The 17,534-nt window shown below is 46.6% G+C and overlaps 1 protein-coding gene across 8 annotated transcripts in view; it reads left to right on the forward strand.

The window, feature by feature from the left end:
* Window positions 1-4,383: 4,383 nt before the first annotated feature.
* Window positions 4,384-17,534, forward strand: part of LOC105494641 (BSD domain containing 1) — a 31,096-nt gene continuing 17,945 nt past the window's right edge. For 2 of the 8 annotated variants that reach the window (XM_011763253.3, XM_011763251.3), the window contains exons 1-4: window positions 4,384-4,625; window positions 4,933-4,993; window positions 12,605-12,721; window positions 15,425-15,643. In XM_011763253.3, the coding sequence (XP_011761555.2) occupies window positions 4,519-4,625; window positions 4,933-4,993; window positions 12,605-12,721; window positions 15,425-15,643 (504 nt within the window). In that variant the 5' untranslated portion in view covers window positions 4,384-4,518. The other 6 variants (XM_011763255.3, XM_011763252.3, XM_011763257.2 and 3 more) reach the window with 4 other exon arrangements.

Consider the following 17,534-nt stretch of genomic DNA (forward strand, 5'->3'; position numbering starts at 1 on the left):
TCTGGGCTCAAGCAATCCTTCCCTCTCAGTCTCCCAAAAAATGCTGGGATTACATGAGTCACCATGCCTGGTCACCTTCTTCATTTATAAAATGTAGATTACAACTAGTTCCTACCTCATTGAGCTTTTAGGAGGATACACTGTATAAAGTGCTCACCTCGATGGCATCATTAGACCTGTTAACAGTAGTATTCAATCATTTGATCACATCATCTTCACAACACAAGTGGGTGGATCGCCTGAGGTCAGGAGTTCAAGACCAGCCTGACTAACATGGTGAAAACCTGTCTCTACTAAAAATACAAAAATTAGCTGGGCGTGGTGGTGGGTACCTGTAATCCCAGCTACTTGGGAGGCTGAGGCAGGAGAATCACTTGAACCTGGGAGGTGGAGGTTGCAGTGAGCCGAGATTGCTTGTCACTCCAGCCTGGGTGACAAGAGCAAAATTCGGTCTCAAAATAAATAAATAAATAAAATTAGCTCAGTGTGGTGGCACGCACTTATAGTTTCAGCTACTGGGGAGGCTAAGGCAGGAGAATTGCTTGAACCCAGGAGGCAGAGGTTGAGGTGAGCTGGGATCGTGCCATTGCACTCCAGCCTGGGCAACAAGAGCGAAACTCCATCTAAAACAAACAAACAAAACAACACCAAATATCTGTTTGAGTACTTGCCTTCTATTCTTTTGGGTATATACTCAGAAGTGGAAGTGCTGGATCATATGGTAATTCTGTTTAATTTTTTTGAGGAAATGGCATACTGTGTTCCATACCAGTTGCACCATTTTGCATTCCCAGTGACTTAGGTCTTTTTTTTTTTTTTTTTTTTTTTGAGACGGAGTCTTGCTCTGTCGCCCAGGCTGGAGTGCAGTGGCTGATCTCAGCTCACTGCAAGCTCTGCCTCCCAGGTTCACGCCATTCTCCTGCCTCAGCCTCCCAAGTAGCTGGCACTACAGGCACCTGCCACCTCAGCTGGCCAGTTTTTTGTATTTTTTTAGTAGAGACGGGGTTTCACTATGTTAGCCAGGATGGTCTCGATCTCCTGACCTCGTGATCCACCCATCTCGGCCTCCCAGAGTGTTGGGATTACAGGCTTGAGCCACCGCGCCCGGCCGACTTATGTCTTTTAAAAGATTATTTTCAGGCAAATGAAGACTAGACTTAAGGAAGGCAAGAGTGGATGCAGAAATAATTGTTAAGAGGCTTTTTTTTTTTTTTTTTTTTTTTTGAGACGGAGTCTCGCTCTGTCGCCTGGGCTGGAGTGCAGTGGCCGGATCTCAGCTTTTACGCCATTCTCCTGCCTCAGCCTCCCGAGTAGCTGGGACTACAGGCACCCGCCACCTCACCTGGCTAGTTTTTTTGTATTTGTTAGTAGAGACGGGGTTTCACCGTGTTAGCCAGGATGGTCTCGATCTCCTGACCTCGTGATCCACCCGTCTCGGCCTCCCAAAGTGCTGGGATTACAGGCTTGAGCCACCGCGCCCGGCCAAGAGGCTCTTGTAATTAACCATGAGATTGATTATGGTAGCTTGTATCTACATAGTAACAGTGGAGGTGGTGAGAAGTCACTAGATTGTGGTTTTGTTTGAAAGGCAGAGCCAACTGGATTTGCTGATAGGATTAGTTTGGGATATGAAAGAGAGAAAGCAAGGATGACTCCTAGGTTTTTGGCTTGAGCAACTGGAATAATGAGGTTTCCATTTACAAATGTGGGAAAGTTTGAAGGAAGATGAGGTGGATAAATCAGGAGTTTGTTTTGGGACATGTTAAATATAATACACCTATTACACATCCAAATAGACAAAATGAGCCTGATGTTCAGAGAAAATGTATTGGTTGGAGAGAAAATTTGAGAGCTATCAGCATATACGTGGCATTTAAAAGTATGAGATTTATAAGATGGCTCACGCCTGTAATCTCAGCACTTTGGGAGGCCAAGGTGGGCAGATCACTAGAGACCAGGAGTTCAAGACCAGCCTGGGCAACATAGTGAGGCATTGCTAAAGAAAAATTAAAAGTAAGGCAACACAGGGAGACTTCATCTCTATTTAAGAAAATGATAATAATAGCTGGGCTTGATGGTGCATGCCTGTAGTCCCAGCTACTCAGGAGACTGAGGCAGGAGGATTGCTTGAGTCCAGGAAGTCAAGGCTGCAGTGAGCCATGATCGTGCCACTGCACTCCAGCCTGGGCAACTGACATGGTTTAGCTCTGTGTTCCCACCCAAATCTCATCTTGTAGCTCCCATAATTCCCATGTGTTACGGAAGGGACCCAGTGAGAGATGATTGAATCATGGTAGGGGAGGGTCTTTCCCATACTGTTCTTGTAATAGTGAATGGTTCTCATGAGATCTGATGGTTTTAAAATCAGGAGTTTCCCTGCACAAGTTCTCTTGTCTGCCACCATGTGAGACATGCCTTTTACCTTCCTCCATGATTGTGAGGTCTCCCTGGCCACGTGGAACCACGAGTCCAGGAAAACTTTTGTAAATTGCCCAGTCTCAGGTATATCTTTATCAGCAGTGTGAAAACGGACTAATATGGCAACAGAGTAAGATCCTGTCTTAAAAATAAAATAAAATGGGCCAGGCGCAGTGGCTCTTGCACTCCACTGTACTCCCAGCACTGTGGGAGGCTGAGGGAGGTGGATCACCTGAGGCTAGGAGTTCAAGACCAGCCTGGCCAACATGGTGAAACCCTGTCTCTACTAAAAATACAAAATTAGCCGGGCGTGGTGGTGGGCACCTGTAATCCCAGCTACTTGGGAGGCTGAGGCAGGAGAATCGCTTGAACCCAGGAGGCAGAGGTTGCAGTGAGCCAAGATTGTGCCACTGCAGTCCAGCCTGGGCAATAGAGTGAGACTCCATCTCAACAAAAATAAATAAATAAAATAATGAGACTTTATGAGAACATCTGGGGAATGACTATAAACATCAAAAAGGAGGACACCAAGGGCTGAGCCCTCTCCCAGGGAATGTCCCATTCCAGCAACAAGAAGGTGGTGAGAAAACAGCAAAGAATACTGAGGAGATGCCAATGAATGGGGAAGAAAGTCAAGAGGGAATGATGTCCTGGAAGCCAAATGAAGAAAGTGGTCAACTGTGTCAAATAAGATGTGGATGTAAAATAAGAACTGAAAATTGGCCACTCCTCTTGGTGACCTTAAGAAAGTTATGTCAAGCTGGGCGCAGTGCTTCATGCCTATAATCCCAGCACTTTGGGAGGCCGAGGCAGGCATACCACCTGAAGTCAGGAGTTCGAGACTAGCCAGCCAACATGGTGAAACCCCATCTCTACTAAAAATACAAAAATTAGTCGGGCGTGGTGGTGGGCCCCTAGAATCTCAGCTACTTGGGAGGCTGAGGCAGGAGAATCGCTTGAACCCGGGAGGCAGAGGTTGCAGTGAGCTGAGATCACACCACTACACTCCAGCCCCGGTGACAGAGCAAGACTCTGACTCAAAATAAAGTAAAATAAAATGAAACGAAATAAAATAAAATAAAATAGATATGTCTGTCTTCCACAGGGAGGACGTGGGATGGCGGTGGAGCTGGCTGAAGCAGAGCTACCAAATAAATAAATATAAAATAAATAAAATAAAAGAAACAAATAAATAAAAGAAAGTTATTTCAAAGGATTGTCTGAGAGGTAAAATCCTAACTGCAGTGAGTTCAAGAGAGAATGGGAGGAGAGGGGAGTTGGAGACTATGAGTAGGCAACGCTTTTGCTGTAAAGGGGAGTAGGGAAACCGTGAGGGATCTAGAGAGGGCTGGTTTTTGTTTGCCTTTGAGATGGGAGAAACAGCAGTACGGATGATGACAAGGATAATGCAGTCATCAGAGGGAAATGAGATGAAGGGGGGATTACTAGATCTATGTCCTTAAGCAAACAAGAGGCGACGGGATCTACCGCACATGTGGAGGGGTTGACCTTAGCTAAGGTCCAAAGTATGTGGGCTGTGGACTCTCCGTTCCAAACGCAGTGGAACTCAATGCAGGCTGTCTCTGGATTTCTCCAGACCACCTCCAACTGGCATTGTTCTGAGCCGGGCCACCGAAAGTTGGATTACTGAATGTGTGTCTGTCTCCCATTAACCCGGGAGCCCTCCAAAGGTTGCATCTAAGTCGCCTCTGAATTCTTCACATTCCTCCAAACTTTGGGCCAGAGCCCCGCAGTATGGGCTTATTGAATTAGCCTGAAGAGACACAAAGCAGCCTCGACGCAGCTGGTTTCACAAAGGGGGGCGGTGCTAACCCTGCGCTCTGGGATCCTGACGTTCGAGCTATCTCTCCTCCTCCCTTCTGCTCCCAGCTCTCCGCCGTCCAGCTGGTCGGCTGATCATCGTCCATAGAGGCCACCGTACCGGACGTTTGCGGACAGCGACAGAATCAAGTTTGGTGGAGGTGGAGCCTGAGGACAGCACTGAATGACGATTGAACTGAGAGTTCAGGGGCGGAGTTTGAGGCAGAACTCGGGACAGAGACTGGACAGAGACTGGAGAGTTAAGGGAGGCGGGACCTAATGATGGAGCAGGGAAGGGATTGGGCTGAGGGCGGTGCCGGCGCAAGGATTGGGCCGAGCGCCTCGGGGCGGTCCTTGAGGGGGCGGTGCCGTGTCGGAAGTCAAAGGTCAGTAAATAGTGGTGATGTCATGCAGGCAAGATGGCGGAAGGGTGAGCCCGTCGTTTTGCTCCTAGGCGTTGGGGCCTGAATTCTCCCAGGGTTGGGGTGCTGGGCAAGAGTCCCGGTGGGGAACATGAGATCAGCGCGGGCGTGGACTGATCTGAAAGGGCAGAGTGGAGTCGCACTCTGAGGGGGTGGGGAAGCGGTCTGCGAAGCCTCGGCCCGCGGGGTACATTTGAGGGGGAAACAGACCGGATCCTTGGGCGGGCAGGAATCGCACCGCGGTACTGCCAGATGTGTCTCTCTTCCACAGTGAGGACGTGGGATGGTGGCGGAGCTGGCTGCAGCAGAGCTACCAAGCAGTCAAAGAGAAGGTAAGCCGGGCCCGTGCCCTTCTTCCCTCACCAGGGCCCTGCGCCGCCTCAGTGCAACCTGGTCCAACCAGCCCCGCCCAACTTTTGCGGGCGTTAAGTCTTAAGGATGAGGCTGACCCGGGCCTTTCTTTTAGCCTCTACCGGTCCACGGCAAGACAGACCTCGACGCAAACCAGTGTGATACTACCCACAGTGAAATAAAGATGGTTTTAAAGGCTGGAGTTAACGAACGTTTTGTAGGAATCCATAGGAAGGAGCAATTTATTTCAGTTCAAGAAATTCAGTTTCTTCGTGAAAGAGAGAACATTTGATATAGGTCTTGAAGGAAAAGATTCTAGCAATAAAAAAAACTTACTCGTATACTCATTCAGGTATTAGAGTATATGCGACAACCAGCGCTCTAATAGGTCTTGAGGATACAGACTTCAGCCAGACACATGTAATCCTGGGCCTTACAAAGCTCACAGTCTAGTGGGGAGACAGCCATTAACCGAGTAGCCAAACAGTTGTTTAGTTACCGTTGTGGTAAGTTCTGTGAAAGGAAAGTACTGAGGCTCCTTGTCTATTCTCGGTAGTCAGTAACTCACCAGAGAAGGCCTTTTGGAGAAGGAACCTTATTAAGGCCAACCCTGCCTAGACAGGATGAAAAGCAAGAACCCAAGCCAGAGATGAGCATGAGCCATACACACTGGTACCTGATGAGTTCTAAGTAAGGGCTATGCAACAGGCGATAGAGAGAGAGATTAGTCACCAGAGAGTGGAAGGCCTTCTTGCTGAACAATCTCTGTGGGATGAGTGATATTTGGCTGTGCCAGTGGGTAATTTGCCAATGTGTATTCCTGTTTCATTTCATGCTTATTTGTCAAAATCAGCCCAACTGAATTGTGGGAAAAGTTGATTACTGTTTACCTCAAGCAATTGGGGTAAGTCCTGCCTCAGGGCCAACTCCAGGAAGCTTCTGACCTCACCTAAATAAGTCCCCTACTCTGGGAGTATTTTTGTTTTGTTTTGAGACAGAGTCTTACTCTCGCCTAGGCTGGAGTGCACAGGTACGGTCTCAGCTCACTGCAACCTCTGTCTCCCAGGTTCAAGCGATTCTTGTGCCTCAGCCTCCCAAGTAGCTGGGATCAGAGGCGTGTGCCACTACTCCTGGCTAATTTTTGTATTTTTAGTAGAGACAGGGTTTCACCATGTTGGCCAGGCTGGTCTGGAACTCCTCACCTCAGGTGATCCACCCACCTCAGCCTCCCACAGTGCTGGGATTACAGGCGTGAGCCACCACACCCAGACATCTGGGAGTGTTTTTGTTCCTCCCCTATCCTGGGTACTCCTGGACAGCCTCTCAGCAATAGCCCAGGAAATCTGAGAATGCCCTGAGCTGTTTATGTTGTTGATGAGGACTAAGAGAGAAGACTGCACCCTAACATTTGATAGAAAAGACCAGAAAGTAGCATGTTTTCTGTTGGGTAATTTCCTGGCAGGAAAGTCTGACATTCATTCAGCAGATGTTGCATGAGGGCCTCTTGTGTTTCTCTCAAGGTTGGTCTTACCACAACTTGTGAAAGATAGATAGTTGGCCAACCTTTCGTCTTCCTTCTTTGAATTCCCAGTTAAAAGCTGGGGGGGGGGTGGAGGTGGGAGTCTTTTTGGAAAGAAAAGACTTAATTTCCCTTTTTTTTTACTTTCTTACTTACTCTTACATGTACTTGGGCAAGTGTTGTTTGTTTTTTGTTTGTTTGTTTGCTTTTGAGTCTGGCTCTGTTACCCAGGCTGGAGTGCAGTGGTTCAATCTCGGCTCTGCAACTTCTGCCTCCCAAGTTCAAGTGATTCTCCTGCCTCGGCCTCTTGAGTAGCTGGGATTATAGGCGTGCGCCACCATGCCCAGCTAATTTTTGTATTTTCAGTAGAGACAGGGTTTCACCACGTTGGCCAGGCTGGTCTCCAGCTCCTGACCTCAGGTGATCCGCCTGCCTCGGCCTCCCAAAGTGCTAGGATTACAGGCATGAGCCACCACACCTGGCCTCTTGGGGAAGTTTTTAACCTCTCTAGGCCTCAGTTCCTCATCTATATAATGGGAATACTAACAATACCTACCTGATGAGATTGTGGTGATGGTTAAATGTAAAACACTAAAAACAGTACCTAGCATATAGTAAGTGCCGTATAAGTGTTAGCTGTTATTAGGTGCCAGGCTGATGGGAAAACCTCTTAGATACCACCCCCAGTTCGTTTTTCCTTCCATTTTTTTTCTTGGTCTTTTGGTGCTTTCCTATATTTATGTCCCATTCTGGCTCCATTTGGACCACTCACTTCTCAACACTCCTTAGAATACATTGCCCTGAAGACTACAGCTATGAGATGGTGCTGTCATCTGCTTTCCTCTGCTCCTTACCTCCTCCTGTCCTGTCTTCCTGTGTGTTGTCAAGAGCAATATGACTGACACAAATACTTGTGCATACACGTTGATAGAGAAAGACACATCGTTGCTCTGCATACTTACCAGAAAGAAAAAAATTAAAAAGAGAAAGGCACCAAATGCTTTTTGGTTCCATCACGGATTCGCCAACCTCATCTGGGCCCACATACTCTTCAGTCTCCAATTTGCTTTTCTTCCCCTTAACTTCAGAAACTTTCCCAAAACCTAACTCTTCCCTCGGGTCCCCTATTCAGCCACTTTATCCCTTTCACTTCCAGGAGACAACCTCATCTACTTTTTGAAACTTCAGGTCAACAAACAGGATCTTTAACTCCCTCCCCACCCTCAGAGCCACCACCTATAAGCTTATCTTTACTCACACTCAGCTTCACCTACCGCTTGCCAAATCCAGTGGGTGGTTTTCAGCCCTTATCTTCCTGGACCTTTCTGCTGCATTTGACACTAGTGATCACTCCCTCTCTTGAAACACTACTCTCTTGGATTTTGTGACATGATTCTTAAGTCTCCACATCTCTAGACGTTGCTTTTGTAACTGTTTCATGAGTTCCTCTTCCTCTGCTTGCCCCCTACAGGTGGTGTCTGAGGACACTTATCCTCAGCCCGTTGCTCTGTCCACTTTCCAGACTCTTCCTGGGTCACCTTCTCCACTTTTCTGTTAGGGCGACTCTTAGACCTTTTCCCTGAACTTTAATGTTGTCTTTTGTTTTGTTTTGTTTTGAGACGGGCCCTCGCTTTGTCACCCAAGCTGAAGTGCTGTGATGCAAACATGGTTCTCTGTAACCTCCACTTCCTGGATTCAAGCAATCCTCCCGCCTCAGGCCCCCAGGTAGCTGGGACTATAGGCGTGTACCACCACGCCCAACTAATTTTTGTATTTTTTTGTAGAGATAAGATATCGCCATGTTACCCAGGCTGATCTCAAACTCCTGGGCTCAAGCAATCTGCCCACCTTGGTCTCCCAAAGTGCTGGGACTATAGGCACGAGCCATCATGCCCGGCCAGCTTTAGTGTTTGAGGATGGCTATTGCTGGACAGCTATCCTAGACAGCCCACAGTTATCTCAAGTTCTGCGTGCCCAAAGTCATTGTTACCACCTTCTCTCTAGAACTGCTCCTCCTCCAGGATTTTCTCACTTCGCTGGTAGTACTGCATCTACCCAGTCACCTATTTTAGCAGCCTATGGCACTTCCATGATTCTTTTCTAGCCCTCAGTCAGTATACCTGTTCAGTCACCAAATCCACGTTCTTCTGCCTCCTATCTCTTGAACCAGTCTCATCCTCTCTGTCTTTACTAGCATTGTCCTTACTCATATTTTTCTCTTTTCTTTCCTGGATTATTGCAGCAGCCTCCTGACTGGTCTTCCTTCCTCTTCTAATCTTCTCACCTCTGGACCTTTGCTCCATTCCAGTCACTGGAGTAATTTAGTGAAAAGGCAAATCTCATATCCCACCCACTTCAAACCTTTGGTGGCTCCTTATCATCCTAGGGCTGACCAGGCCCTCCCTGGTTGCCCTTGGCAACCTCTCCAGCTTTATCCCTCACCACTCTTGCTTCACATTTTATGTCCGTCAGGACTATAATGCTTGTAGATGTCAGTAAACCCCATGTCAACACTTCTTAGCTGACTCCTGTTCCTTTTGTTTTTTTTTTTGAGACAAGGTCTCACTCTGTTACCCAGGCTGGAGTGCAGTGGCGTGATCACAGCCCACCACTGCAGCCTCAACCACCCGGGCTCAGGTGATTCTCCCACCTAAGCCTCCTGGGTAGCTGGGACTACAGGTGCGTGCCACCACCCCTGGCTAATTTTTTGTATATATATATATTGTGGAGACAGTTTTGCCATGGTGCCCAAACTGGTCTCAAATTCCTGGGCTCAAGCAATCTTCCTGCCTCGTCTTCCCAAAGTGCTGGGATTACAGGCGTCAGCCACCACACCTGGCCCACATCAATACTTCTTAATCAACTCCTGTTCATTCTTTAAGGGCCCATTTCAGGCCTCCGGTCACCACATCTTCCCAACCTCCCCATAGTACAGCGGCTACTGCTCTGCCCTTGCACATCAGCACTATCGTGGGACTATTTTCCCCAGTATACTGTGACCTGCTTGAGGGCAACATCTGTTCATGTTTGCTCAGAGCTCACAATTAGTGGGAAGACAACCATTTAGTCATACAAGTGGTTACATAACTGAAATTTCAGTGGTCCTTGTAAATTTAACAAGCAGACTTTTTTGAGCACCTACTGTATGCTCTGTGTCAGATACTGGGGAACCATCAGGGAACAAAACACATAGGACCTGTATTCACAGAACTCACAGTTTATCCAGGAAGACAGACATTGAACAGGTCATCATAAGTCTAAAGTATGTTCTATGTTAAAGAAGAGATAAATTGGGAGGCCGAGGTGGGCGAATCACAAGGTCAGGAGATCGAGACCATCCTGGCTAACATGGTGAAACCCCATCTCTACTAAAAATACAAAAAATTAGCCGGGCACATCAGCACTATTATGGGACCATTTTGGGTGCTCCTGTGGTTTATTCTTCTGGGAAGGGCCTGCCCACTTTTCATTAGCTTGGGAAGTTTCTGAATGGGACAGTCTCACATATCAGCTACAGGCTTCTCTGGGGGGTGGTAATCATGCCTCCGCAAGGTGGCAAGCGCCTGTAGTCCCAGCACTTGGGAGGCTGAGGCAGGAGAATGGCTTGAACCCAGGAGGCGGAGGTTGCAGTGAGCCGAGATCGCACCACTGCACTCCAGCCTGGGTAACAGAGGGAAACTCCGTCTCCAAAAAAAAAAAAAAGAAGAGATAAAGCAGGGAAAGCCAGCTGAGTCTGAAGAGGCAGCAGGGAAGCCCCTCTAGGGAAATGGAGCATAGACTTTAAGGATGAGCAGTAGTTTTCCAGATAAGAGGGTTCCTTCATTGTGTTTGCAGCTTGCTTGTTTTGAAGAGTTAGAACTCTGTATCAGGGAGAGGAAACAATGTGTTCAGATACCCTGAGGCAGGGCAGATGCTAGGGCATTTTAGAAACTTGAGGAAGTGGCTGGGCGCAGTGGCTCAAGCCTGTAATCCCAGCACTTTGGGAGGCCGAGACGGGCGGATCACGAGGTCAGGAGATCGAGACCATCCTGGCTAACACGGTGAAACCCCATCTCTACTAAAAAATACAAAAAACTAGCCGGGCGAAGTGGCGGGCGCCTGTGGTCCCAGCTACTCGGGAGGCTGAGGCAGGAGAATGGCGTAAACCCGGGAGGCAGAGCTTGCAGTGAGCTGAGATCCGGCCACTGCACTCCAGCCTGGGCGACAGAGCCAGACTCAGTCTCAAAAAAAAAAAAAAAAAGAAACTTGAGGAAGGCCAGCTGGAGCTCAGTGAAGGGCACGGTGGTAGGGGATACCAATCAGCCAGAGGCCAAGTTATATAGGCCTTGTAAGTAAACGTGGATTTTCAACTTGCTCTTATGATAGTGTGTAAACTTAAAGAGTATAAAGCAGCAGGGTCTGCCCTAACAGACAAAGCACCCACTGGGTGTCATAAGGAGAATGAAGTAAAGGTAGCTGAGACAACCTGGGAGGAATCCAGATAAAAGAACAAGTTGGCCTGGACTAAGGTGGTGGCAGTGTGGGTAGAAAGAGTGAATCGGTAAATGACCCGGGGCACAATTTCATGGTGCCGTGAAATATTTTTTTTAATTTTAATAAAAGCAAATAAGTAAATTACCCCCTCCACCCCCAATTAAGGAGTCCTAAATCAATATGGAGGCATGATTACCACCCCCAGAGAAGCCTGTAGCTGATACGTGAGACTGTCCCATTCAGAAACTTCCCAAGCTAATGAAAAGTGGGCAGGCCCTTCCCAGAAGAATAAACCACAGGAGCACTCAAAAACATGCTTTTAAAAATGCAGGTGATTATCCCCCTGTAAAATGACAGGGCTTGCAGGGGGAGTGGCCACTGAGATACTCCAGGAAGGCATCCTAGAGTTGGTGAGTGAAGCAAGACAGGGCAAGACCTAGAAGTGAGCTGAGGGCCTGCTTTCTCCAGTGAGGTCTGGGTGCAGACGGAGAAGCAGATTGGTTTAGCAGGAGCAAATATGAGTTCTGCCCGAAGGAGCTTTGTATATGAATAGAACCTTGGGATGGTAGAACCAAGAAGGCCTTCAGGATAATCTGATCCAGTTGTTATCTTGACCGCTTCCTCCTTTGTTGAATGTAAAAATCACATGCCTTTTTACTGATACTAAATTGTTAAGAATTACTCATAAAACAGCTTTCCAAGCTATTGCTGTTACTAATACAATTAGTAATTACTAATTCTTAAACCTGAAGGCAAATAACTTCACCTACTGCCTCATATTTCAACTTAATTTCCCTGTAACAAAAAAAGTAAAAATAGAAACACTTTCCTTTGATAAAAAAATCACATGCCTTAGGCTGGGTGGCTCACTACTATAATCCCAACACTTTGGGAGGCCAAGGTGGGCAGATCACCTGAGGTTGGGAGTTCGAGACCAGCCTGACCAACATGGAGAAACCCCATCTCTACTAAAAATACAAAATTATCTGGGCGTGGTGGCGCTGCCTGTAATCTCAGCTACTCAGAGGCTGAGGCAGAAGAATTGCTTGAACCCGGGAGGTGGAGGTTGCGATGAGCCGAGATGGTGCCATTGCACTCCAGCCTGGGCAACAGGAGGGAAACTCCGTCTCAAGGGGGAAAAAAAAAGTCATGTACCTTTTTTTCATGTTATTTGAAACTTAATATGAATATCATGATTTAAAGCATATCAAAGCAATTAATCAAAGCCAGTATTGTTTTCAGACTGACTGTGCCCCCTCTTTTCCAGTTTGTGCTTGAGAATCTCTGGTCTAGATCACCTCCCTCATTTTATAGGAGAAAACTGAGGACTAGATGAGACTTACTCATGGCCACATAGCTTGTGAGTGCATAGGCTGAGACTCAGTCTTCATGCTCAGAGTAGCAGGAAATTCTCCTGCACTCTCTGCTGTCAGGTAATCCCAGATCATGGAATTGGGACAAATGAGCTTTGTTTCTGAGCCCAAGCTCCCCTGCCATTTGAGATTTCCATGTGTCTGTCTGGTACTGAAGAAGCACAGGGAACAGGAACAAGGGGTGGTGGGGCCAGCTGGCCCTGGCATCCCTCTCTGTCTTCCCACAGTCCTCTGAAGCCTTGGAGTTCATGAAGCGGGACCTGACAGAGTTTACCCAGGTGGTGCAGCATGACACGGCCTGTACCATCGCAGCCACGGCCAGCGTGGTCAAGGAGAAGCTGGCTGTGAGTACCACCCAAATGCTCCCAAGTAACTGCCCCTCGCAACCTGCCCTGTCCTGGGTTCCCAACCGTTAAGTGATTATTTTTTTCTATCGTTAAGTGATTATTTTTCCTCCCATTTTGAAAGAATTGTGTCTGGCAACCAAACAAGCTGCATATTTTAAGTAATAATTAGTTTTCCCACTTCTGTATTGTTTTAGCAAATGTTTTCCATTAGCAAAGTCATTCATGTTGACAATTTAGAAAATACAGGCAAGTAAAAGAGAAAGAATGAAGAAAGGAAGAAAGCAAGAGAAAAACCTAGAGACATCCATAACTCCATCTCCCAAAGATAACTACTGTTAATATTTTGGGGGTGTATCCCTGATGTAGACTTCTTTTTCAAAACAGGGGTCAACTGAATACCATGTTTTGTAACCCTTTTTTTTTTTTTTTGAGACAGAGTCTCCATTTGGCACCCAGGCTGGAGTGCAGTGGCACCATCTCGGCTCACTGCAAGCTTCGCCTCCTGGGTTCACGCTATTCTCCTGCCTCAGCCTCCCAAGTAGCTGGGACTACAGGTGCCTGCCACAACGCCCGGCTAATTTTTTGTATTTTTTAGTAGAGACAGGGTTTCACCATGTTAGCCAGGATGGTCTCGATCTCCTGACCTCGTGATCCGCCTGCCTCGGCCTCCCAAAGTGCTGGGATTACAGGCATTAGCCATAGCACCCGGCCCCTGTTTTTTTACTTAAATTGCAAACCTTGTTCTAGAGTGTAATAAGTGGCATGGTATTCCACTATGTGGATTTAACCAGTTGCTGCTTTCCTATTTCAGTTTTTTCCAGTATTGTACACAGAGCTACAGTAAACATTCTGCTAAACCTTTGCCCAGTGCCATAATATTTGCTTTATAATATAATTGTGGAAGGTATCACAGAGTGATTAGTTTAAGCCTTTTACTATACTCAAAACTGCCCTCCAGAAATGTTGTACCAACTTATTTTCTTACTGGTCCTGTTTTTTGTTGGTGGTTGCTGTTGTTTTGAGATGGAGTCTCACTCTGTCACCCAGGCTGGAGTGCAGTGGCATGATCTCAGCTCACTGCAACCTTTGCCTCCCCGGCTCAAGTGATCCTCCTACCTCAGCCTCCTGAATAGCTGGGACCACAGGTGCATGCCACCACACCCAGCTCATTTTTGTATTTTTTGTAGAGACAGGGTTTCACTCTGTTGCCCAGGCTGGTTTCAAACTCCTAAGCTTAAGCGATCCACCTGCTTTGGCCTCCTGAAGTGCTGGGATTACAGGTGTGAGGCACCGTGCCTGGCTTGTTTGTTGTTTTCTGGTTTTAGATTCAGGGGATACGTGCACAGGTTTGTTACATGGGAATATTGTGTATATACTGAGGTTTGGGCTTTTAATGAACCCATCACCAGCTAGTACCCCATAGGTAGTTTTTCAATCCTTGTCCCCCTCCCCCAATACTGTTTTTATTAATCAGAAATGTACAGTGGAAACCTCTTACAAGATGGAGGTTAGATTCTAAAGTCAGTGTGAGAAGGAAAAATTGTGGTCAAAGATATCCCTGCAAAGTTCTGAAGTTTCCAGTGAGGTAAAGCATACTGTTTTTTATATTACAATTTTCCCTTTAGCATTGGAACAAATTGCAGCTTCTTAATTTGATCACCAGCTGAATCAATTATCTTGTAATTAATTACTCATGTTATGAAAAATGAGTTTTGGAATTTTTTAGTCAAGCTTATTTTGCTGAATCTTCTTGTAAAATACTGTCTCCATTCTAACCACAGCTACTGATGAGCATGAATGACAAGTTGTAACCCTGCTGAACTGCTATAAGTCTAGCCAATAGCAGAGATATCACTTGTTTATTTCATTCATTTATTCATTTTTTTAATTCAACAAATATTGCCTGTAACAATATGTGCCAGGCACTATGATAGGTTATAGGTTTAAAATGCTTCGGCAGCTTAATCAAGAGTAAGTATAATTTTCCACGAGGTTTTTAGACCCTGTTCTCAGCACCCTATCCCTGCCTGCTGGAAGGCATTCTGACCAGTGTGGTCTGTATAGTGACCCTCAATTAGTCCCAGGCAAGGCAAGGCTATCTGTTCTAATCCTGCCCATATGTTTCCAGCCTTTTGTACAAAGTATTCTACTTCCTGAGCAATAATGATGATGAAATTGCAATATTACAGTGCCGCAGTTTATTAAGCGTATGCTGTGTGCCAGGCATTGTCCATGCCCTATCTTTTAATCTTCATGGTAACCCCATGAAGGATGTATACTTGTCCCCATTTTACAATAAGGAAACTCGGGTTCAGAAAGGGTTTTGGTTTCATGACCAACAAGTGGTAGAGCAAGGATTCAAACTAGCTTTGTCTAACTCCAAAGCTAGTACCCCTTCCACCACTCTACCCATAGGCCCTCTTCCCCACTGATATGTCTATGGTATGGACCTTCTCTGGCCAAGTTTTGACCAGCCTGACTGGCCTTGAAATTTTGATGAAACAGCCAATCAAAGATCTTTACTCTGATCTACGCAGGCCTACCATGGCCCTGTTCTGCAGACCCACTTGGGGGATGGAGGACCCTTGCTTCCTCCTACTCCTCCTCCAGCCCCAAAGATGGGTGAAGAGTCGTGAGCACCTCCCTGGTCCCCCAACACACGATACACCTTTGCCCCAATGTTTTACCCCCATACCCCAGATTGCAGCCTGTTGCCGGGGCGCTTGCTTCCTCTGCCCATTCTCTATACAGACGGAAGGCTCCTCAGGAGCAACGGAGAAGATGAAGAAAGGGTTGTCTGACTTCCTAGGGGTGATCTCAGACACCTTTGCCCCCTCACCAGACAAAACCATCGACTGCGATGTCATCACCCTGATGGGCACACCATCTGGCACAGCTGAGCCCTATGATGGCACCAAGGTATTCACTGACAGTCTCCCCTACAGATGCCTAACATCTGTAACCTGGGCTTTAACTTACAACCTGTACTCACAAAAGCAACCCATGTTCAGGCCAAAAAATCAATATGGCTATATTATTAATAGTAAATCCAAAAATACCAGTAAGCAAGGACAAGTTAATTATTTTTAAACTCATACTTGCATCACCGAAAGAGAACCCCTGATTTCTTATTGGTATATAACCTTACATTTGTTTTTGTTTTTAAACATAGGTAAAGATAGTTTGGTTTCTTCTTTTGAACAAAAAAGACATTTTATACATGCGGTTTTGTAACCTGCTTTTAAAAAACCAACAAACGTAGCATCTTTCCTAATCACCTTTTTTTGGTTGTCGTTGTTGTTTTTTTTTTTTTTGAGACGGAGTCTCGCTCTGTTGCCCAGGCTGGAGTGCAGTGGCCGGATCTCAGCTCACTGCAAGCTCTGCCTCCCGGATTTATGCCATTCTCCTGCCTCAGCCTCCTGAGTAGCTGGGACTACAGGCGCCTGCCACCTCGCCCGGCTAGTTTTTTATATTTTTTAGTAGAGACGGGGTTTCACCATGTTAGCCAAGATGGTCTCCATCTCCTGACCTTGTGATCCACCTGTCTCGGCCTCCCAAAGTGCTGGGCTTTGAGCCACCGCGCCCGGCCCTGTTTTGTTTTTTTTAATGAGACAGGGTCTCACTCTGTCACCCAAGCTCTCTCTGAGGCTCAGTGGTGCAGTCACGGCTCATTGCAGCCTCAACTTTCCAGGCTCAAGTGTCCTTCCACATCAGTCTCCTGAGTAGCTGGGACCACCGGCGTAAACCACCACATCCAACTAATTAAAAAAATTTTTTTTTGGTAGAAACAGGGTCTCGTTATGTTGCCCAGGCTGGTCTCAAATGCCTGGGCTCAAGTGACTCTCCCACCTTGGTCTCCCAAAGTGCTAGGATTACAGGCGTGAGCCACTGTGCCCAGCCAGCCATAATTTTTAATGTCTTTAAATTCTTGCAAGTGAAAATAGCATTAATTATTCCATTATTTCCTTCATGTTGCATATTTGGATTCCTTTCAGCTTTCAAGCATAATAAGGAACGCTGTGGAGAGCATTTTTAGAGGCATAATCTCCACATTTGGGTTATTTAGACTAATTTCTAGTAATATATGTATAGGTAAAGGGAGAGAGGTGTCTTCAGAGCACTTAAAGCAACAGCCACTGTAGTGTATTTTTGCTGTGTTTTCGCATTTTCTTTTCTTCTTCTTTTTTTTTTTTTTTTTTTTTTTGAGACGGTCTCACTCTGTCACTCAGGCTAGAGTGCAGTAGCATGATGCCAGCTCACTGCAGCTTCAACTTCCTGGGCTCAAGTGTTCCTCCCACCTTAATCTACCTAGTATCCATAGTAGCAGGGACCACAGGCATGCACTACCACGCCCGGCATTTTTTTTTTTTTTTTTTGTAGAGACGAGGTTTCCCTATTCTGCCCAGGCTGGTCTCAAACCCCTGAGCCCAAGTGATCCTCCTACCTCAGCCCCCTGAAGTACTGAGATTACAGGCATAAGCCACCACGCCTGGCCACATTGTGTTTTCTATTTCATGGAGAGTTTTCTTCTAAATTTACAATATAATGTCATGGCAACTGGGGGCCCTCTTTGTAGTTTGTTCTTTTGAAATAGGGTCTCACTCTGTCCCCCAGGCTGGAGTGCAGTGGTGCGATCACAGTTCACGGCAGCCTCCATCTCCTAAGGTGCTCCTCCCACCTCAGCCTCCTGAGCAGCTGGGACTGCAAGCACACATCACCATGCCCAGCTAATTTTTATACTTGTAGAAACAGGATTTCCCCATGTTGCCTAGGCTGGCTTTGTAGCATTTTATCACATTGAACTTTTTTT

This window comes from Macaca nemestrina, chromosome 1 (genome assembly GCF_043159975.1).
Source record: "Macaca nemestrina isolate mMacNem1 chromosome 1, mMacNem.hap1, whole genome shotgun sequence".
NCBI lineage: Eukaryota > Metazoa > Chordata > Mammalia > Primates > Cercopithecidae > Macaca > Macaca nemestrina.